This window comes from Eptesicus fuscus, chromosome 2 (assembly GCF_027574615.1).
Source record: "Eptesicus fuscus isolate TK198812 chromosome 2, DD_ASM_mEF_20220401, whole genome shotgun sequence".
Classification (NCBI taxonomy): Eukaryota; Metazoa; Chordata; class Mammalia; order Chiroptera; family Vespertilionidae; genus Eptesicus; species Eptesicus fuscus.
In genome coordinates, this window is record NC_072474.1 from 70,638,249 (window position 1) to 70,662,352 (window position 24,104).

The 24,104-nt window shown below is 40.2% G+C and overlaps 1 protein-coding gene across 4 annotated transcripts in view; it reads right to left on the reverse strand.

Moving 5' to 3' along the window:
- Window positions 1-311: 311 nt before the first annotated feature.
- Window positions 312-24,104, reverse strand: part of EPGN (epithelial mitogen) — a 29,696-nt gene continuing 5,903 nt past the window's right edge. For 2 of the 4 annotated variants that reach the window (XM_054728352.1, XM_054728334.1), the window contains one exon: window positions 10,058-11,206. In XM_054728352.1, coding sequence (XP_054584327.1) covers window positions 11,077-11,206 — 130 coding nt within the window. In that variant the 3' untranslated portion in view covers window positions 10,058-11,076. Of the gene's footprint in view, window positions 511-10,057; window positions 11,207-22,201; window positions 23,757-24,104 lie in introns of those variants that run through there. The other 2 variants (XM_054728348.1, XM_054728340.1) reach the window with 2 other exon arrangements.

A 24,104-nucleotide genomic window follows, 5' to 3' on the forward strand; every position in this document is an offset into this window, starting at 1 on the left:
TTTATTGTTAATGAAAACAATCATAAAAGTTATGACTGGAGAGAAGGACAAAAGAAAAAAAAATGGCAGATTAGGCCAGAACTTGGTTCAGCAACCTCCGTGCTTGAGTTCAGACTAACAAAGAATTCAGAGCGAAGACTCAAACTATAAGAGAAAGTTTATCTAGAAAGTCACAGAGGTAGAAGAAGTGAGCCTAGAAGAAATGGGCTCAGGAAACAAGTTACAAAGGCTAAGGAAGAGCCCTTGGAGCTTAGGAGAAAGAGAGAGGCAAGGAAAACCTGCCTGGGGGAGGGGATGGGAAAAGGCTCCATAGAGAGAGAGCCAAGGGTTAAAGACTTTTATCTGGAGACCTTAAGGATGAATCCCAATGGAACATTCATCAGCTTTCCAGATGTGCCCCCCTTGTGGTCTCCAGTGTCTGGTCGGCACCAGGAATTATTAGTCAAGGCAGCTGGTCCAGCTGGCTGTGGCATCACTTCGTCTGATTTTGCTGCTTCTTTGGGCCTGGAGCTAACACACAGAAGAAGCTTAGATGTCATCATCTAGGGTTTAATGCTTTAGGGAGGGATCATGCAGGGACTTACAGTTTGCCCATTGCTAGGCACCTGAGGATCTCCGCCCTGGTGACCCTCTGCACCTGTCCTATCTAAGTACCTACTACATTTGACTGAGCAGATAAAAACCATGACAACACATTGACACAAACTTGCACTGCTTAGAATAAAAACCAAAGTTCTCTTAGATAACATAGAAGATCTCAGGGCTCTGTGATGAGGCAACAGAATGACCAGAGGCACGCAAAAGTTCAGAAAAATATAGAAGAAAGGTAGCATTTTATATAAATGAACACCTTTTAAATAGCAAAAAAGGACAACAAATATTGCTTAAAACACAGAGGAAACATTGAGGACAGAACTGAGGAAAAGCAAGTAAAAATAGATATAAACAAAATTAAAATAACTACCATAGTAGAAAGTAATTTATTTAAATATTACATTAATGACAAAAAGTAAGGAGACTGGTATTTGGGATTAACCTTTCTACTGAGAAAACTTAGAAAAACTTGAGCAAAATAAAACAAAAGAAGGCATTAATCCGAGGCATCAGACAGCTAGCAAAGCAGTTAGCAATCAGGTATCTTCATCTGGCAGGGAGAGTGTGAGCCCAGCTGTTGGGATGCTTTTTCCCTTTGGGGAATTCCCAGCGGAGAAAGTAGTAGATGAGGAATGAGAAGCTGAGCAGAACTACTGACAGACTTCCAATGGGGACTGAGATGCTGTGATTTATAAATATATATATTCAGTCATTCGGATCTTCCATCTAGCTGTTCCTAGAGCACATATAGTATATACTAGAGGCCCGTTGCCCTCAGCTTGGCCTGCACCCTCTCACAGTCCGGGAGCCCTCAGGGGATGTCCGACTGACAACTGTCCGCAGGGAGCAGGCCTAAGCCGTCAATCAGACATCCTTAGTCCCACGGAGGCAGGAGAGGCTCCCACCACCGCTGCTGCGCTTGCCAGCCATGAACCTGGCTTCTGGTTGAGCGGCGCTCCCCCTGTGGGAGCACACTGACCACCAGGGGGCAGCTCCTGCCTTGAACGTCTGCCCCCAGATGGTCAGTGCACATCATAGTGACCAGTCGTTCCGCTGTTCGGTCGATTTGCATATTAGCCTTTTATTATATAGGATATCCTTTAATAATAAGCCAGTGACCTAGTAAGTAAAATGTTTCTCTGAGTTCTGACTTCTAGGAAATTAATCAAACCCAAGGAGGGGACCTCGGAACCCCTGCTTTATAGTCAGTTGGTTAGAAGCACAGATTAACAACCTGGGCTTACAACTGGCTACTGGCATCTGACGGTTGCTTGAGTTGGGGGACAGTCTTGTAGGACTGAGCCCTTCAGCTGTGAAATCTGATGCTATCTCTGGGTAGATAGTGTCAGAGATGAGTTGAATTATAAATACGAACTAGTAATACGAGAATTACTTGCTGTGGGGAACACCCAACCAATGTCCCCCCTTCCCTCCAAACACACATACACATATTAGAATTGGTACTAGGACAAATACAGGGACAAAAATTAGAATTTAGATTCTACCAAAAAAAGAGTGTACTTGTTACCACACCCACAGCCTTTCATTTGGGACTTGAAGAGCTACATCCTGAAAGTAAAAAAGAACCAGAAGTAGAAGATGCCTCACATTCATTTTACATAAAAAACAAACAAACAAAAAAAAAACCCAATGCATGGAAAGGTTAAATAATTTGCCAAAGGTCATATAATTGCAAGTAGCAGAACTATGGCTTGAACCTGGCCATTTGGCTTTAGAATGCAAGCTTTTTCTCATCATGTTACAGGATTAAATCTGAATGATATTGACACTCAAATCCAACAAAGACAGCATAGATAAAAACTTTAGACTAATTTTACATATGAATTTTGATACAATAATTTTTTTGGGAAAAACCCAGAAAATAAAATTCAAGAGCACATTAAGAGAACAATATAACAAGAGCAGGTGTGATTAATACTAACAGTGCAAAGAAGATTTACCATGAGGAAAATTATTAATTTAATTCAGCAAATTAATAGAAAAAAAAGACAAACTCATAATAACATCTAGATATTAAAAATTATTTTGACAACATTAAATATTCATTTCTGATTTTAAAAACACTTTAAAATAGAAATAAAAGGTTTTTTTTATTATACATAGATCAACTCAAGAATCTATGTCATGATGATGGAAAACACTAGATGTATTTACACTAAAGTTGGTTATGACTCAAATTATTAGTAGCTAGTATAATTGTCAGCATTAGATGAAAGAAATACTAGTAAAAGGCAAAAATATTTGAATATCAGGAGTTAAAGTATTATTACAAAAGAAATGATTTTATATCTTAAAAACACAAGAGAATTACATAAACTATTACAATTAAAGGCATATTTTAGGAAAATGGATACAAATAAAATTTATATAAAAAAATTGATGGCCTTGCTGTATAGAATCAACAACCAGTTAGAATACAAAATGGCAAAAGATCCAACTTACAGTAACACAAGAATGATTGTTAATGCCTATAAATAAATTTAACAAGAAATGAGCAAGATCTGTATGAACAAAATATTAAAATGCTATTATCCTATCTAATAAAGATGGAATATGCTAATTGACCATCACACCCTCACAAGACGGTAGCGTCCACAGCCAATAAAGAGGGTATATGCTAATTGACTGCCACACCCTCTCAAGATGGTGATGCCCACAGCCACAAGATGGCGGCGCCCAGTCCCCTCAGCCCTGCCTCATCCAGACTCAGTCCCCCAGTCCCCTCAGCCTTGCCTCATCCATCTGGAGTCCTCCAGTCCCCTCAGCCCCACCTCATCCAACTGGAGTTCCCCAGTCCCCTCAGACCCACCTCACCCAGTCCCTGCAGCATCCAACCTCATCCAGCCTCAGTCCCCCAGTCCCCTCAGCCCTGCTTCATCCAGCCGGAGTCCCTCAGTCCCCTCAGCCCTGCAGGGCAAGGCAGTTGGAAATGATTGGGCCAGCAGGGGAGGGCAGTTGGAGGTGATTTCAGACTGGCAGGGGAGGGAAGTTGGGGATGATCATGCCGGCAGGGGAGCAGTTAGGCGTCAATCAGGCCAGCAGGAGAGCGGTTAGGGGGCTATCAGGCTGGCAGGCAGAGTGGTTAGGGGCAATCAGGCAAGCAGTCCAGATTGTGAGAGGGATGTCTGACTGCTGGTTTAGGCCCGAACCCTGGGACATCTCCCAAGAGGTCCCAGATTGGAGAGGGTGCAGGCTGCGATAAAGGACAACTCCCCCTCCATGCACGAATTTCATGCACCAGGCCTCTAGTCCTATCTAATAAAGATGTAATATGCAAATTGACCATCACTCCAGCACACAAGATGGCCACCCCCATGTGGTCAAAGATGGCCACCACAAGATGACCAACAGGGGAGGGCAGTTAGGAGGGACCAGGCCTGAAAGGGAGGGCAGTTAGGGGTGATCAGGCCTGCGGGGGAGGGCAGTTAGGGGCAATCAGTCTGGCAAGGGAGGGCAGTTAGGGATGATCAGGCCAGCAGGGGAGGACAGTTAGGGGAGACCAAGCTGGCAGGGGAGGGCAGTTAGGGGTGACCAGGTCGGCAGGGGAGGGCAGTTAGGGGCAATTGGGCCATCAGGGGAGCAGTTAGGCATTGATCAGGCTGGCAGGGGAGTGGTTAGTGGGTGATCAGGCTGACAGGCAGAAGTGGTTAGGAGCAATCAGGCAGGCAGGCAGGCAGGCAGGTGAGCGGTTGGGAGCCAGCAGTCCTGGAGAGGGATCCCAGATTGGAAAGGATGCAGGCTGGGCTGAGGGACACACACCCCCATGCATGAATTTAGTGCATTGGGCCTCTAGTCTATATAATAAAGAGGTAATATGCTAATTGGTCCTAACGGTGTCATAGTCACGACCAGGCTGCACATACACAGGAGCTGGTGGGCGGGGACAGGGCAGGGACTTGTGCCACTGGGAAATGAGGCTGCTGCAGGGGGCGGCTCCCCTAGTCGAGGTGCACAAGCCCACAGAGCCACCCGTCCTAGAAGGGGGTGTCAGGATGGGGGCGGGGCCTCGGAGGAGAGTTCTCAGCACTCCTGTGGCGGGGTCTGAAGATGCGGAGAGGAAGGGAGAGCACATAGGCAGTTAGGGGGTTTTGGCCAGGAGGGGAGTGCAGATAAGCCATTAAGGGGATCAGGCCAGGAAGGGAGAGCAGATAGGCAGTTAGGGGGATAAGACAAGGAAGGGAGAGCACTTAGGGCCATCAGGCCAGCAGGGGAGCAGTTAGGGGCATCAGGCAGGCAGGTGAGCGCTTAGGAGCCAGTGGTTCTGGATTGTGAGAGGGATCCCAGATTGGAGAGGGTGCAGGCCAGGTTGAGGGACCCCCCCTCCCGTGCACAAATTTCATGCACCGGTCCACTAGTGAGAGATAAAAGAATACTTGAACCAACTGGAAGATATACCCTAATCTTAGATGGAAACATTCAACATCCTAATAATTGAGTATGCTCACCACACAATATGCCTTGTTCCATCCTATTCCCTCCTCATTCCCATCATTTTCCTCCTTAGAAGCAATCCACTACCGTAAACTTTGTGTGTATACATGTACAATAAATAATTCTGGCTCGTGTGTGTGTGAGCCATTTCAAAATTTACATATATTTTTCTTTCTCTTTCTTTGTTGCTCTCTGCCATCATTTTCAATCGTAATTCATCTCCTTGGAATAGTAAATTATTGTAAGGTCTGGGTCTGAGAGCTCCAACATACGGAGCCTGGCTGGCTCTTCTTGTATTATCTGTAGTTTTTGCAAATTTTTATTTGTACAGTCTTGTTTTCTTGTGTGTCTCTTCATTTTTAATTGTGTGCTAATTATGTATTTGCAGAGTTGTTTTGAAATCTATTTACAAAACATTTGAAAATTATTTTCAAATTAATTTGGTGCTTAGGATAATCTAATCTTCCCCCTTCCACCGCCCCCTTTAATTCACTTTTGCCTCTCTCGTGTGCCTGAGAAGCTGTTTTGGAATTTTAGGATCTCATTAACCTAATTTCAAGGACTGCAGTCCTTATAAGGGTCTATTTCTGACTTATCCCTTACTCTTAAGGTGCAGCCCTTTAAGTTCCAACTCAGAGCAAGGGGGGTTGTGTTTCCCACACCATCATAGTAGGACTTGAACTCAAATCTATGTCCACAAAATACCTTGCAGCCATCAAGGGATCTGCTCAGCCTTTCCATTTTTCCTCTGGAATTGGCAAAGGACCCCAAGGGAAAAACAGATCCAAATGCTGGACTCACTCCTAGGTTGTTTTAAACCGACCCTCTACCTTTCCAAGGACTGGTGGTAATTGTGTTCTCATTCTTTTTAAGATTTCTTATCAAATCCAATTAAGGCTTACAATCTATGACTATATTTTCTAGCAAAGCCCAAATCAAAGAATGTAGGACTTATAATTTTCCATTTCTGTAAAAGATTAAGAGTTTATTATCTCTAAACCAACATTGAAGTGACTGTCAATGAATATACTTCAAGGAGATGAGAAAAGATGCCAGGAGGAAAAATGCCATGCAAGTAACAAATGATAAAGAAGGAAATCAGAGATATATGTTGATAAAAAGGAATAAATACTGAGTAGTAGAGGTAAAAATTGACCTGGGGCAACATTTAGAACCTTCTTCCTCCCAGCCCTCGCAGTCTTCAGGAAAGTGCTCTGAACTGCAAGTTTAGAGCAAGTGAAAGAAGAAAGGTTGCTGCTGGGGCTGATTTTCCTGGGATTTTGCCTAGCCTGAGTGTGAAGTGGAAAACCTGGGATCCAACAGAGGGATGGAGGCCCAGAGTGGACTGGAGCCTCAAGGAGAGAGACTGAGCCCCTCCCTGAGACACCACCCACAGACTCCATCCTTCCTGGGTCCAGCACTTTTTAGAGTTTTTAACCCTTCACGACCTGCAGTGTCATTGTAATTTGTTTAGGTGTAAACTTGTTTTTAACTCACATGTCTCAAAAGCACACACCTCCAGTTTGAAGATTCTTGTCCTACTTTAATTCTGGAAAGTCCTGAGCCATTATTTCTTTAATATTTCCTCTAAGCCTATGCTTTCCTTCTGGAACTCATATCAGTTCCAGAGAAAAATGTTCTATGAAAGGCCATCACATACCATTGGCTATGGAGACCTCTCTATCAGGCGCTATGATTACCCCTGCTTAGGTGCAACAAGGACTATGGGTTCTGAATGATTCTCTCTGTGTCTTACACTCTATTTCTCAGCTTAGGCTTCCCCTTCCATGTGAGTGATGTGATTTCTGGTCCCTGTATCCTGGCTTAGTATATCTTCAAGCTCTGATTTCTTGAAGTTGATTCTGTTTCTCTTCACGGCCCAAGGTGGGTATTTTTTCTATCTACAGATGCTCCCCAATTTATGAATTGACTTAAATTTTTTTTTACTTTATTATGGTATAAAAGCAACATTCATTCAGTAGAAACTACTTTGAATTTTTACCTTTTGCTAGGCTAACAATATGCAATATTACAGTCTTGTGATTCTGGGCAGTCACAGTGAACTGCAGGTTCGAGTCAGTCATATAGTCATGAGGGTAAACAGTGATACCCCACAGTGTATTCGTTTTTAGGTGATTTTACCCAACTACAAGCTAATGTAAGTATTCTGAGCACTTTTAAGGTAGACAAAGCTAAGCTATGGTACTCAGAAGGTTAGCTGTGTTAAATGCATTTTCAATTTATTGTATTTTAAAATTAACAATGGGTTTATCTGGATATAATCCCCTTGTAAATTCAAGAGTATCTGCTCTGTGATCTTGGGTGTCCGGTGGAGATTTTCCATCTCAATTCATAAGTAGAGCAGAGCTTTCCTAGCTCAGGGCTCTAAACATTTGCTCATGAAATCTCAACATCCTTGGCCCTAACACCTATTTCTGTTACAGATTCCAACTACCCTATCCCTTCCTTTCCTTTATAGCTTCAACTTCTGTGCTATGATTCTGGGATCATTCTCCTTTTAGTTATATCCATTTCTTTCTCCTGAGTTTAGTCATCCAGTAGCAATTTCTGACACTGACATAATTTTCCAGGTTAAATGTAAGCACAAAATGATACAATTATGTGTCCCGACCTGGAAGGAATTGAACTAGTGAACTCTTTTTTTTTTTTTTTTAATATATTTTATTGACTTTTTACAGAGAGGAAGAGAGAGGGATAGAGAGTTAGAAACATTGATGAGAGAGAAACATCAATCAGCTGCCTCCTGCACACCCCCTACTGGGGATGTGCCCACAACCAAGGTACATGCCCTTGACCAGAATCGAACCCGGGACCTTTCAGTCCACTGAGCCAAACCGGTTTCGGCTGAACTAGTGAACTCTTGGTTCATGTATCGATGCTCAACAACTGAGTTACACCAACCAGGCCAAATTCCAGAATTTTTAATTCAAGTATTCTGATTACTAGAAAATGGTAGAAATAACCCATAAAATAAATAGCTGAAACTACACACAATCAAATGTATTATTCATGAAAATGTTTACATTCAAAGTTTTAAAGGTTCTTCAAAATAGAACTGAGTCTAAAATATATTACTTATTAAATAAGTAAGAGACTAAAAATATTACTTATTAAATAAGCCAACTTTTAAATTTAAATAAGTTTTACTTTTTAGTTTTTTATTATTGTTGTGAAATCATTACTTTTTAATCATTATATTCATATAGAAAACAATCATTCAATTTTAGGTTGGAAAATGTTTAAGCACCTATGCTCCTCTATTCCAGCCTATAGATAGAACAAGTTTTTAAAGTATTTTTATTCTATTACTTCTTAATTTATTCTCATTTTATAAGACATTTGACTAAAACAAAAATTCAAACTATGGTAATTTTTATTTTATTTTGTTTTAATAAATATTAACATTTATACTGTAAAAAAAATATATATATATATATAAATGAGCTACTTCAAAATGGAGTCTGAGCTGCCATCCCAGAGAAACGATGGTGCACATCTTACTCCTCAAACTTTGGGATGTTAAAACTAGGAAAAATAGTTTTAACTACTTTTAACTATTTCCTAGTTAAAACTAGGAAAACCTTTGGACTGGCCCTAAAGCAGCACTGTGTTCCAAACAACTGTTTGCAAAAATAATAGAAAAGCAGACATTATGACTACAAGACTGAAAATTATAGGCATTCCATAGGATTAGCATGGCCATGTTAGCTTTTCTAAACCTATAGAAATTGCTTCCTTAATTTATTAATACCTATAGAAATAATTTTTTCTATTTATGTAATTATTCCCTTTCCCTTTCTCACAAATACCCCCTCACCTTTATATCCTTATACGAACACTATTTAGGTTTCTGTCTGAATCAGTGCTTCCAAAATAGCTATTATTTTGTATCTTAAGTAAATGCTAGTTGTCTCTCACTTTGGCCTTTTATTTTATTTTTAGGTTAACAATACAAACCCATCAGACACACTGAGAAAATTATGAAGCAAACTCTTTGAGATAAGGAGAGGCCAACTACAGTCATAGTGGCTTTGTACTTGGCTCTTTCATCAGAAATTTTGTGTCATAAGTTTTACTCATGGTAAACATTGCACCTTTTTATCCAAGCATTACTAAGGGTACCCCCCCCCAAATACTCTTTAAAAAGTATTTGGTTGTTATACCATAAATCAATTCACAAATTTATCTAATCACTAACATCATCTGTAAATTTAATAACATAATACGCAGGTAAATTCTCTGTTTCCATCCATTTTTAAGGTTAAGTAATGTTGAAATGAGCACAATCTTTGTCATTTGTTTAATATTAAAATTTGAGTTTTATAAAAACATCTTCAGCTTGACTTCACCTATAAGGGGTTGCATATAGGATTCTCCAGTTGTACCCCATTTACTGCCCAAAATGATTCTGATATTGACTTTGAAGGATCTTTTAAACAATTTTAATTTGACCCTCTGATTGGGTTCTCCATTTTACCTAGTTAATACTTCTCTCTTTGAAGTAGCAAAAGAGACTGATAATTTTCTTTCAAATGTGTATAATAATTTTTAAATTATTAAAATGAATGTTTTAAGAATTTCTTACCTTGGGGTTTTCTCTCCAAAGAAACAATAATATTTGGTATCATGCACAGCTTTACAGCAATAACACTGACCTTTAATTAAACATTTAAGTACGTGTTAGAATGTGTAGATTTGCTGCTGCTGCTGGTTACTACTGGTTCACTACTTGTGGTCAAAAGCCTGTTCTCAACCACTTCACTTTCAAGTTCAAAGCAGGAGGCCTAATGGACAATCACTCTTTTTCAACATGCCTCATGATTTCAGCTTGTTTTGAATTTTTCTCATCACAAATATTTTTTCTATAAGCACTTGACTTAAATGTATTGTCTTAAGTATATCAAGAACAATATTGGGGGGAGCAATGGGGAAGAGGGGGGACATATGTAATACTTTCAACAATAAAGATTTATTTTAAAGCATTAAAAATAAAAAGCATAATTTTTAGTTCATTTGTATTATCTGGAACTTTTGCACAACAGTGGAACTCTGTACATTTAACAAGAAAAATATTTGCTAGAGCACAAATCTGACAGATAATGAAACTGGTTTATGAGAGCCAGGGGTTTATGTAATCAAAAGTTAAAACTGCCACTAATTTATGAGGTTAAAAACTAACTTTTTAGAAAAATCTATCTGTGCAGGGCCTTTGGATGGATGCACTTAGAAAGCGTAATTTCCAGCACAGCCATGAGGGTTACTAACTGCAGTGTTAACATCCAAATCAAATCCTCTCAAGTTAAAAAAAAGGCATAGTATTCTGTCACTCATTATATTTTAGTCTTTGAGCTGTCATTTGAAAAAGAATGAGTTGTGTCTTGAAGAGAACCAAAGTTTTGTCATCCTGAAGCTGCCTTTATTGGGATGTTGATTTTAAGTTCTTCATTAAGAAACAAAACTCTGAAAGAACTTTGACCCTCCCTCATCACCTGCAAAAAAGATTCAGTCAGAGAAACCGGTTATAGGAAGGGGATCTTAGAATGCTCACCTTAGCCTAATTTATATTAAGTCTGATAAATAAGAGTGCTTCAGGCAGGTGCCTTTTCGCTAGTGTGGGGGCTAAAAAATATTAATACTTTTCCTCCCATCTTCTAAGTTCTTCTGTCAGGGCTATTTATAAAATTAATATAGACAGATTAACAGGAGAAAATCTGAGTTTCAGTTCATGCTCAAGGGGAATTGACATAAGTATGAAAATTCCAAAGACAATGAGGCAACATTGGGTATATAAGACATTTAGGAAAAAATGAAAAAGAGTGTGCTAGATAGAGTTTTAGATTTCAGAAGGGAGAATGGGCAATTTATAGGGAGTTGAGGAAAAGTAGAACATAAGTGGCAGGAACATTCTTGTTAGGCAACTCAGGAAAAAAGGTACACATTCCCTTAAATAAGTTTCATATTCCAGAAGCGAAGTTGGCAGATTGCTCCATATTTCACTGATTCAGTCACTCAGTCCTGAGGATAAATTAGTTCAGTTAAGTAGTTGAGTCTCATTTCAGGAGGCAGTGATACAGATGGGCACCCATCATGAGGCCTACATTGTATAAGCAAGCAATCTGATATTTCATAAGAGGTGTGTCTATGAAAACAAAATAAAACAAAGGTTAATGATCACAGCAAATTATAAGCCAGTTTCTGAGTCTGTAAGGCTGTCCATCCAGAAGATTTCAGGATGTAAGACTTAAAGCTTCTTTTGGAAAGAAGGCAGGCAATCTGATAGATTCCCCTGATCTGCGGTTGAATGTCTCTGATGATATCAGGTGCTCAGGTGCCTCTCTGTGGCTCACACAGCATCAGTGACTAAGATGGGTTAAGCATGAGCTGTTGTAACGATTTCTCTAACGTTTATGTTGCATTGTCTAGGTGCAGTTTGCAATTGCAAGTCTCAGAAAGAAAAAAAAAAGTCCTAGTTCTCAGTAATTCTAGGGTGGGAGAAAAATAAAACATTAGTTTGGAGAGTTGTAAACAAATATTTAAGAAAAGTAGAAAAAATCCCACATGATTTAGTCCAGGTTATAGATGAAAAAGAACTTTAAAGACAATTATCTTAGCTAGATTCTAATACCCACATCATACAGTATTGTTTCTATTGAAAAACAACTTTTCTCATATGACCCTTATTTTTCTCAAAAATAGCCAAATTAAGACCATCTTATTTACTGCATAGGTCAAGTTTTAATAAATTTGGTCTGATTATTTGTATAAATACAACGAGAATAGCAATTGATAACATGGGCTCTTTTAAGAATCTGCTTTGCTGGAATTTAAGGAATTTCCAGATTGAACTATAGTTAACAACTCAAGGCTCAGAAGCCAAGCCACCTAGTTGTCATCAATATCTGCCTGTGATACCTATAGATTTGGTTGAGTACCTTGGGTTCTTGAGATCCCACAAATTGTTTTGAGGTGCTTTTTGTTTGATTGCTTGTTTTTTTGCCATCTCCCAGGAAAGCAGTGTTTGTTTCTTAGCTGGAAAGCCTGCTGTGAACCATATAAGAAAGGTACCAGGCTGTTTTTCAAGAAAATTGTATTGGCTTCCAAAGTCAATCTTAATTCCTTAAAGCTCTCTAGACAAGCCTTGATGATAATACCAGTTTCCAATTGTTTCCTGTTATGAAGAGAAATGATTCTTATTGAATTTAATTAGATAATCATATTATCAGAAAAATAATAATACTCATTAAGAGTTTCCAAATTCTGGAGGGATGAGGTAGAAAGAAAAATGCTTCAATACTGCTTACAAAGGTATAATCTACCAAATTATTCTAATAAAAACAAGTTTCCTAATATATGGAAAACAAAAAGATTTAAAAAGTCAGCAATATTTTAAGCAAAATGTTTTAAAATGCATAATCATCCTCAGCTCAATCAGTTTACTATAATTAATTATTGTTTATCTTGATCATTTGCCAGCATGTCCATGAATACAGTAATTTCTTTGAGTTCTATAAATCTTCATCCAGTTTTAAGGTGTGATCTGAAAATGTATTCTCAGTAAGCTGTACTTTAAAATAAACCAGTTACCTGTATCTTTCTGAAAATGAAAAATATTTGCAAAAGCATCAAAGTTAAAACAATGACTGCAAATGATAAAACTTAAAATGACACGGTTATAGATTTGATTATAACGCCACTGACAAAGAACTTTGCCTTTTTTCTTTCTGTAACATACTAGAGGCCCCACGCATAAATTTGTGCACGACAGGGGGGAGGGGCAGGAGGGAGTCCTCAGCCTGCCCTGCACCCTCTTGCAATACAGGACCCCTCGGGGGATGTCTGACTACCAGTTGAGACCCAATCCCTGCAGGCCAGAGATCCAGGGGATCAGGCCTAAACCAGCAGTCGGACATCCCCCAAGGGATGTAGCAGTGCATGAAGTGGCAGGTGGCTGGGGAGGAGCCCAAGCCAGGCTGGGCGCTGCCCGGCTCTGCACTTGGCATTCTTGCTGCTCTCTCGCCACTGCGCTTGCCAGTCATGAGCCCGGCTTCTGGCTAAGTGGTGCTCTCACTGTGGGAGCACACTGACCACCATGGGGCAGCTCCTGCGTTGAGCATCTGCCCCCTGGTGGTTAGTGCACGTCATAGCAACCAGTCATCTGATCGTTCTGGTTGTTCCGTTGTATCGGTGGCTTAGGCATTTATATACATAGATAACATTTGAACATAACAATTAGAATGTTGGTGATGGAAATTAGGCTCTTCCATGAGATCATGAGGAAAGAATTCCAAGGACCCACACACATGGTTCATTTGTGATATAATATCAAAAAAGTTTTCCCCCTGGTTTCCCAAAGTCTCATCTTTGTCCTGCCATGGAAAAAGTACAACCATGTCTGCAACAAGGCAAATGCCAGTGCCCAGAGTTTCTGTTTCATAGTCCTTTGGAGCCCGTGCAGTCTGCTGCAGGCCCCAAGTTGCCACTAAAGCCACATAGACTCCTGCTATCAGGTGGGAAATAACATGAATGAATGGGAAGAGTGTGGGTCACAGAGTGGGGAATAGAAAGAGAGAGAGACAGAAAGAGAGAGAGAGAGAGAGAGAGAGAGAGAGAGAGAGAGAAGAGAGAGAGAGAGAGAGAGAGAGGAGAGAGAGAGAAGGAGAGAGAGAGAGAATTATTTTTTTCCTGACATTATGACCAAGAGCTTTTTCAAAATAACCAATTAGCTTCCCAAGATTTTGTAGGCTTGCATTGGAGTCCAGCCCCTAGCCAAAGATCTTCCCAGGTTAAACTGAAAGTCCTCTGTAGTTAAATACCTTCCCCTGCATCAGTTGGCTTGCCATTTGGACTTTTTTGCACATGTCCTTATCTCTCCTTGCTCCACCCCCCAAACACAATCCGGTACTGGAGGAGGGCAGAGAGGGGTGTTAATTCCTTTGGAGCTTCCTGTTGGAGTCAACAATCTCAGTGTCCCCATCTGACTTTGCTTAACAATTTTTTACTTCCCTGGCTTTCTTCCTTTTAATAACTAGCTAACCATGGTAACATTATTGGAGTTGCAAATATATCTGAAATTTAGACTCTGGAGATTTGATATAATCTCTAGAAAATTTATTTTAGTAATAATATATGTATACTAATGCAACATAATTATTATTTCTTTATTTGTCAAAGCTTCCCATGCAATTTTAGCATATCACATAGGCCTAATTAGAATAAAATATATCTTCTATGAGGAGAGAAAAATCAAATCTTTGAGGTATTCCAGGGACCCATTGGTATAACCCAAAGCCATTTCCAGGTTAAGAAAAGGTCTTTTTTCTTTTTTAACTCTGGGAAGATTGTCAAACATACTTGACCAAAAAGATCATATATCATTATGAAAAATTTACCCAACGTATCAAACAAAAATATAGGCTAGTAAACCTTTAGCTCTTAGGATTGAAACAATTATTTTCTTAAGTAATCAAGGACCTGATTAAGACAACATAAAACACAAAATGTTAACAGAGGGAGCTATCCTCATCTTCCTGGGTTGCTAATAGGGGTGGAATTCTTGTGATATCATTGCATTGTATTCACATAAGCATAAAAATTCCAAAGACAGCAAGGCAACATTAGGTATTTATGACATTTTGGACACAGAGAAAGGAGGGGGATGGGCTATTAGATTTCAGAAATGAGAACGGGAAATTTACAGGTAGTTGAGGAAGAGCAGACCATATATGTCAGGAAAATTTGTGCTAGGCAACTCAGAAACAATGGAGTTCAGGGGGTATCTAGCTAATATGCACCTGCTCAATGCCCTTTTATTTACCATACTTAAATAAAATCAGGCTAAGATGAACATCCTAAGATCTCTTTCTTAAAGCAGGGTTTCCTGTCTGAATCTCTTGAGCAGGAGAGGGGGGAAGGTTTCTCTCTAAGTCTTGTCTTATATAATAAAAGGCTAATATGCAAATCAACCGAATAGTGGAATGACCAGTTGCTATGATGTGCACTGACCACCAGTGGGCAGATGCTCAATGCAGGAGCTGCCCCCTGGTGGTCAGTGTGCTCCCAGAGGGGGAGCACTGCTCAGCCAGAAGCCGGGCTCACAGCTGGCAAGCTCAGCAGCGGTGGTGGGAGTGGGCCTAAGCCATCAGACATCCCCTGAGAAATCCAGGACTGCGAGAGGGCGCAGGCTGGGCTGAGGGACCTCCCCCCCCTACCCTGCCCCCGCAGAGTGCATGAATTTTGTGCACTGGGCCTCTAGTTTCTTAATAAACAGCTTAAAATCAATATACAAAAAGGGCAGTTTCAGGGTAGAAAAACTTTGATTCCCTCTAATGGCCTTTAAAAAAATCTAAGATTTCATCTCATTACCTTAGCAATGCAATCTGAAATGGACAACATTTCCCCAAAAAGAATTCCAATAAAAATCCCAGGACTAATTTTCATTGATCTGAATTAAGTTGCATGCCTGCCTCTCAGGATCCTAGAATGGGGCATGAGAGAAAGTTCTGATTGACCCTGGGATCAGACCTGAGGGAATCACACCTATATCAGGTGCAATAAAGGTGAAGGAAAAGGGTACTCCAGAGCAAAACTGGGTGCTGTTTTTGGAAGGGGATTAGATGCTGAAAAGACAAAGAAATAAATGAATTTTTACTACATTTTATTACATTCCATACATATATTATCCTAACTATGCAACCACAAACTATTGGGGGACAATCCAATTTGGATCAGGTTTGAGAAATATCAGAAGGTGTGGTCACTCACAAGAGGCTCTCCAGTCTTTCACGTTAATGGACTGAACCAAAGCACCAGTTTGCAAACACACCTGTTTTCCCAGCCTACCTAAATCAGACTGAACCCAGACAGTAATGTTTGTTAGGCTCAAGCAGGAGACCCTAAGAGATACCAACTTCGACTCTCTTCTTTCTTACAGACTTCCCTTTATTAAATGTTTTTTTAAATGCTTAAGTTCTTGCTTCTGGAAGGTCTGCCATTTGACATAATTTATGGCCTAATATTAGACTATTGAGGAAGACTTTTTTTTTTTTTTACTTCTGCATCATTTAAACAATTTCGAATAAAAGTAATATTTTGCTCAGAGAAGAATAAAAAAAGAGAAAGGGAATAAGTCAAGATGAAAGGAGGAAGAATTGAGATTCTTCATAGAGTGATATTAATTTAGGACTTAGAAAAATATAGTCATGAAGTTTTCTAAGTATTTGTAGCTTGTGACAATGAAAAAGAACAAGTACACTATGATAAGTTTGTCTTAGAGAATATGAATCCACAGTAACATGGGGCTTTGGAGTTAAGTTCTTGATACTCTGTTAAAATTTAGGTGGAGAAATGAGTCATCATAATCCTGGTCTCCAAGGTCTTGCGTGCCTAATATAATCAGAATATTTCAAGTGCTTAATAAGTGTACTTGAGGTTTAGGTTGAGAGACGAAGGTTGTGATAATTTCAAGGTACAGTCAGTTCTGACTTAAGGCTTGTTTTGAAAACATGAATTTATTCCAACATAAAGGAACAACTTGAGCATTTTGTGTTTGCTTATGCATGATTTCATCTGATCGGCTAGATGAATGCATAATGCTGTTGAAGTGAGCAGCATAAACTATACCAAATGCACACACCTGCACAAATCTCAAACATACACCAGATACCTTGGCTCACATTTATGCTATGAGCTACACTCACATTTGCTGATTTAACTTTCTATACAATTTCTATAACCCTTCACCACTTGACAATAACTTACAAGCTACAATCCTCAGACACCAACTTTCATTAGCAAACTTCAGGTGTTTTTCAAGATAAAGTGCCATGCCAACTTATAAATACACTAGAGGCCCAGTGCATGATTGAATCATGCATGTGTAGGGTCCCCTACACGCTGTCCACTGGTGCACCAGGCCTTTCAGAAGCCTCCGCCCCACCGGAGGCTTCGGAAAGGCCTGGTGCCTGAGCGGACAGGCACCCAGCTCCCCACTTTTGATGGTCCGGGGTGGGACGTGAGCTCGCTGCCCCAGAGGCCCCTTCTGTGCCAGAGCACAGCCATGGCGCAGGCGCTGAGCTTGAGCGGCTGCTGGCAACGCGAGCTCAGCGTTCCCCTGGCCCAATCGGGGCCCCCCACGCCCTCCCGGACACCCCGAGTCCTGACCCCCCCCCCACGCCTCCTGGCCAATCGGGGGCATAGCAAAAGTACAGTCAATTTGCATATTTTTGTCTATTATTAGGTAGGATATTTACTTACTTATGAACCATTTTAAATGTATAAGACTGTGCTACTTAAAATTTTTTTCATGTGTCCTTGACAAAATTTTTGAGCATTATACCCCTTAACCCTAGCTTTCCTTATTATAAGCCCTGTGGTTTTTATTGCTTGGTTTTGCAAAGTGATGATTTTTAGGAACACATATGTCATTGTTAATATTATTACCTCTGGAACTTAGCCAAGAACATAAATCATTATAATACAAAACAATGTAAGCACCCTGGAGTTTTGTTTGCTTGTTTTTTAAAAAAGGATGTCTACTAAGGAGTTCAAAGGAAAGAAAGATGACATTTGTAAATAACATGATTCTTCAAGGAAAAGGCATCATTAGAAAAAACTGTGTAGGATCTTGGCCCACAGAGCTGAAGGTAATATATCTGGAGTAAATAGCAGAGACCCAAACACAGATAGAAATTGTGGGTTCTGCGTACGGAGCCCTAGGAGGGTAAACCCATTGAGCCATCTGGGGGAGAGCCGGCCAGCTGGAGAGGAACCTGCCCTAAACATGGCATACAATGGGAAGCTAGCACCAGCTTTTGGGAAGGAGGTAATATGAGTAGAGATGAACACTGAGCAAACAAATCTGTCAGAGATTATAGCAGAGAGTGACTGAGGGCGTGGGCAGGGCGGTGTCTGAGTCACCCGGGCCGCCCTGCCAGCCTCCAGGTGAATGTGGGTTCTCCTAAAGAGCACATTCCTGAGCTTTCCTCATGGCTCTTGCAGTTTGTAGTCCAATGAGGCCCTCTGCAGGCATCCTGATGACTAGACTCGGGAATTTAGATGAGGCAGGATCTTAAGAGTAAAAGCCAGTCAAAGCATCCAGGTTGCAGACATAAAGGCCCCTAGGAATCCTGACCAGTTAGCATGGTGACAGAAACAGGTGGGCGTCCCAGACATACTCTTAGCCAAAACTGTGTGAGAATATAGGGCAAGTGCTCTGTACTTCTAGTTTTCACAAGAAGGTAGAGAACCTAGATTTTCATAGACAAACGCCTTGATTTCTAGAGGTGGTCTTGATTTATGAAAACAACAACACCGGGGACACCAAAATAAACACGTCTGTGGGCTGGTTCTGCCTTCCGGGCTGCACATTTTGAACACAGCTTCCAACCAGGAAGGGAATGTGGAGCTCAGCTTTAGAGTCGAACTTCTCCACTTACCAGGTAGGAATATCATGTCCAAAGGGTCTAGGGGTAAGATTGAGGGTGACCGTTTTGCTTTAAGGTGTTTGTGAAGCTGGGGGTAAGATTGAGGGTGACCGTTTTGCTTTAAGGTGTTTGTGAAGCTGGGGGTAAGATTGAGGGTGATATAGTGAAAAGGCAGTTGATAAGATTTTACTGTAGATGTGAAAACCACTCACTCCTCACCCCATCATCAAACTGAGCCAGGTATGTCCCAGTTACCATAGCATCAGTGCCAGAGAACCCTTGTTCTCAAGCTGGGGTCAAGTATTCCCAAGTGACCTTATTGTACCCTGAGTGCTGAGGCTAAATCAGGATTAATTTACAGTCTACCGTCGCTCCCCAGCCTGTATAGTCAACTGTCAGCAGGCACTCCAGGCCTGTTCTGGCCGCACCTAAGGCTGGTATGCATAGCTTCATAATCTGCAGCTGACAGCAGGGAGTTTTTGTGGTTGACACATGACAAAAGTTATTATTTTATATGTTTTAAAGAAAAAGAAAACCTTTTTCATTTGCCAATAAATCACTTGGGTATATTTCTAAGCTTATTAAGCAATTAACCCCCAATACTAATATTTCCCATAGAATATTGAAAAATGTTATCAGATAGAGTTTAGATGAGAGACTTTGGCCTCAGATCTACATGGTTCAGGTCCTTCTCTACACCTCAAATACATACAGGTGTGGGATTCGTTAAAATAATGCTAACAATGCTTTTCAAACATCGTGAGTGCTCAGAAAGGGTAGCTCTATTACACAATTGCATCTTCATCTGTGAAGGGACTTTATATTAAGTCAGTATTTTTGTGAGGCTTTAAAGATCTAGAGATACCATTCCTTCCAGAAAGTTGGGAAGCCTGATTAACATCCTCTTAAAGATCAAAAGCATGGCGAGTTGGATACTTGCTTGACTGTGATCCTCACCTAATTTCAATCAAAATGATTTAAGCTCCAATAATACCTTAGACATAAAAACTACAAAGAAAGGACATAAAGTGTGTAGATAAGCCCTGACTAAGCGAGTCAGTTCTCCTTGTTACTGTATAATAACATTGCTAATCTTTATGAGATGTATCTTTGGAAGCTGTGGGTGTTGCCCACAATCTGAAACATCCATCATATTGATTTTGGGCAGAGGAGTGAAATATGATGATGGAATGCATTTATTCAGGTGGATATTCTTAAGGAGTTTGGTCTTTGAATTCTTAGGCAATTAGTTGCTTGGGCTCTTTTCTCTGAGCTGTACATTCATTGATTGAATAATTAACAGACATTTAGAGCTGAATTTGGAAAATATGCTTCTGCATGTGCTACTGAATAGGGCTGTGACAAAGGTTGGAACAGAAATGTGGACTCACCCAGATTAGCAGTGCCAGACTCTGACACATTAAATTTCAACACTTCCAGTTCATCTTGGCAGATGCTAGTGTCCTGATGTCATGCAGCCATGATGTAAGGCACAAAGAGTGGCATTTTGCAATAGAGAGATTCTGGGAACCCTCCCCAGGAGTGTGAGCTGCAGGATATCAATATTTACATTACACCACAGAGAGTGTGCTACATTTTTGTAATTCACAGAAGTTAGAGAGCTTACTCATGATCTCCTGCAGAGAGGGATTGTTTCTATGTTCAACACTAAAACCTTAAATCGCTGGTGTTTACCTTGTGATTTCTTAAGACTTTTTTTTTCCCAATAACATATAGTGAATAAAAATCTTCCATAAAGGACATTTCAAAATGAAAGGATTAGATTTGCATTGTTCCAGGAAACACTAAAAGATAAACTATGTTATAATTTTATTCACTTCAAACATTAGAAAAACGTAATTATAAAAAAAACTAATTTGGGGAAAGAAGACTCAATAATAAGCAACTATAATTTCCTTTTTATAAATTTCTGGCTCAAGTATGAGTGAAATTATAGTGTTTGCTCCCACTCCCATTGTTATCATCATAATTAGCTAGTTAATATTAATAACAGGAAGAGAGCAAAGGGGAGGCCAGACACTATAAGCATGGTCATTTGGGCAACTTCACCAGGAAGCTACAGCTTCACACTCCCCAGGGAACCCCTGGTCCATTTCCTGCAGATCACTAGGGGAAGGGATCTAACTAAGGGAAAGATGGGCACATGTGCAGTGAAATTGGGGTGATGCAGGGAAGGTGCTTGTCTGTCAGTCTGGCCTGGGGAACAATAAATTGGCTAGGGGGTGAACCCTATCAGAAGCGCATGAAATCTAAGCTCCTGCTTAAAATCCCCAGAAAAGGAGCTTTTTCTCTCTTGTGCCCTTGTTAGCACTTATTCTCTGGCTCCATGACCCACACACGCCCATGCACTCGCCTGTTCTCTCTCCATAGCTAGTTGGCCTTAAGCCGCCACATGGCCCATGGCCATGGGACCACCCGATGGATTGTAGCTGAGAACACAAGCTAAACTACACAGATGCTGGACTGGACTGGGCTGTAAGATGGAACAGAAATTCTGGGCAGTGGCCTTAATTCTGGCCCTCCTGAAGACAAGATTGGGCTTCTTCATGGCGAGAGAGACAAAGATGAAAACTTGGAGAAGACCCCCTTAATTTTACATCATCAATAAAGCTTTCCACAAAGCCCCATCCTCTCATGGGGGCCTCAGGAAATTGTTTTCCTCATGGGCACCCCAAGAACTTCACTTCTACCGATAACCCCATCATGCTTCAAAATGCTAAGTCATGAATATTGAAGTCCTAGCATGTGTTCTCAAAGAATTGAAGGACAGACACAGCAAGAAGGCAAAATGGGAATGAAAGACATTGATGAACCCCTTGACAAGTTTCACTTTAGTAAAAAATGCCAGAACATACTCCACTTCTTGCCTAAGTGAGCCACCCACCTAATGATCCATAGATTGCTAGAGGAAATGTAGTTCTTATGCAAGGGATTCAATGGTAGACTTCTTTCAGGGCCTTATTGCACATGGGGGGGGGAGGGGAAGTGAAATATTCACAGAACATCTTGTATTTCTTCACTTTTTTCATTTAGGTCCTGATTCCACACATAAATATTGGCTCCATAGGAATGCCAGAGGTTCCTTCCTGCAAATTTAACTCTTGGGGTTATGGGATCACAAGATTATGTGTAGGACAGACCATAAACATGTGGCTTCTTATGAGCCACACTAACTTTCTATGGTCTCACCAGATGGATTTTATACTGATAAGCGTACTGTTCCACTGGTGAAAAAATTGGAATCCTATTGATTTTTTGTTTTGATGTATTTTTCAGTTTGGCAATCTGGACATTTTAATTTTCATCTGATGTTGCATAATTTCAATTATATTGTGTTTGTAATTTAGAAATATTTATAGACAGCAAATATGTATACCTTTTTAGGTTATAACCTCTCCAGACTCCAGCATTAATTCCTCTTTCATCAGGAGGCAGTCCTTAATTAAGCTTTATTGTTTCTTCCTGGACTCTCCCCAGCTTTTTAACACCTTTTTGAAATGCTCAGGGAGAGCATAGCTTTCTAGGTGTGGTCCCTGGAGTCACTGGGAGGAACCTTCACCTCCCCACTTCTTGGTGTGATGTAACCTTTACATACTTTGTGAGGACAATCAGAAAGTGCTGACATGCAATTCATCTGCTTTAAATTCCTTATGAAGGCAAAACAAAGCAAATGAAATACCTTCTACTCAAAGGAAAGCAGAATGTAAAGTTTTAATAGTGAATGGAAAGTCATAACAATATAAGAGAAAGGCTTGTTATTAGGCAATCATGGTAAGAATATTCATGATTGATCCTCTTTTAGCCCATCTCATGATCAAAATGGTTTTGCTGATCAAAATTACAATGGAAAAAGTCAAGAGTTATAGATTGAATCTAAAAGAAAAGTTATAGACATTATTTTTAAATTATATGTTTTGCTTCACTTAAAAACAAAATTTTAAACTATTATTTTACAAAACAAACACTAAAATATACACCTCAGATGATAGACAGTGGTGTGTTTTGGATTTGAGGTACAGTTGAGAATATCCCAATTTTTCAGTTATGAAAAAATTGCTTTTTCTCCCCTGGTCAAATTTTAGAGCTATAAGGGCCCCGTAGAAAATGAAATTAAAGCCCAACAATATCAGTGGTCCTGACCAAGATTATTCTATTACATGAAAAAAAAATATGATTAAAGTGGAAGGCCCTTAATTCCCAAATAGTTATTTCTAGAATAACTATTGCATTTCCTCACTCTATGTGCAAATCTGCTATCAAGTACTCAGAAGTGGTTAATAAATTTCCCACATGCTTTTGGCTGATGAAAAAATTCCTGTGTCCAATTCTTTAGTTTTTCTTTCAGGATCAGCTGTAGAATTTCATGTATTAGTAGAATTCTAGAATTTCAGTCCAAATGAGTAGTCACCAGGTAATTCCACTAACAATAGGAGGAAGTGCTAAACATAAGCATTAGGATACCAGTGAGTCCAACACATTTTATAATCCATGCAGAAAAAGAAATGTTTTGCCTACTCAGGGCTTGATATCCAGTAGCTTCCAGTCATCAGAAACTCTTTAGCTTATTCCATATTTCACAGATAAAGGCTCCACAATATTGTCACAAGCTGGGTATAATGTATTTTTCCTTGGACCTTCCATTTTCTTGTCTCTGACTTAGACTCCAGGCACTTGTTTGGTTCACTGATGGTGCCACAGCACTGATCTTATCCTAATAGTTGACATCACATTCTTTAAGACACTGTGAAAGCAGCATGTTTGGGATTAGGTCCATGGAGCAGTGGTCCAAAATACTGGTAGCTAGTACACGAAGAGCCCAAGCTTGGTATTGCTTTGACTTGTTGCAAGGTTGATAATTCTTCCCATGAAAACTCACATCTGACACGGTCAGAAGCATGGCACTCAGTCTCTTTTCAGTAAGAATAATAACCACACAACAGCAACAGACCCAGAGTAGTACTATGAACTTGACTTCTGTCACTGTAAGCTTGTTCCATTGGCTCTCTTGGTATCCTAACAATGACAAAGTCTAGTGATTTCTGTTGAAATGTATTCCCTCATTTCATCATGATCCCAACTTGCATCACGTTCAAGTCTAGTCAGCTGGGGAAGTTTTGTTGTTTCATTTGAAGATGTCAATTTGGGGTCCACTGATTTTTACAAATGCCTCATGAAAATTTCTTACAAAGGACTCACAGTGGTCTTCCTCTGGAACAGACCTTATAAGGTGATTTCAATTTTAGACACCTAAAACAGAGTATTGATTTCCATAAAAATTTGAATGCTGTTTGTATACCTTATTGTAGATTATATAAATGTTCTGGGATAGCAGTTGTTGCTGGTCCCTTTTACCCATTGGTAGATCCATGCCCAGCAGCTATGGGTGTTAACAAACCCAGAACAGTATCCTTCTCCAGAGGATTCCCTGGGCCCACAGAAAACTTTGCCTGAATTCCTGGGAGACTCCTGGTCTGTGCCCACTACCCTGCCAGGAGCATCCTGACACCCATGCTGATGACACAGGGTACTAAAACCAAGATCCCTCACCTTCTTGGGATAGGTCTATAATGCCATTCACATTTGAGATCACCCTGT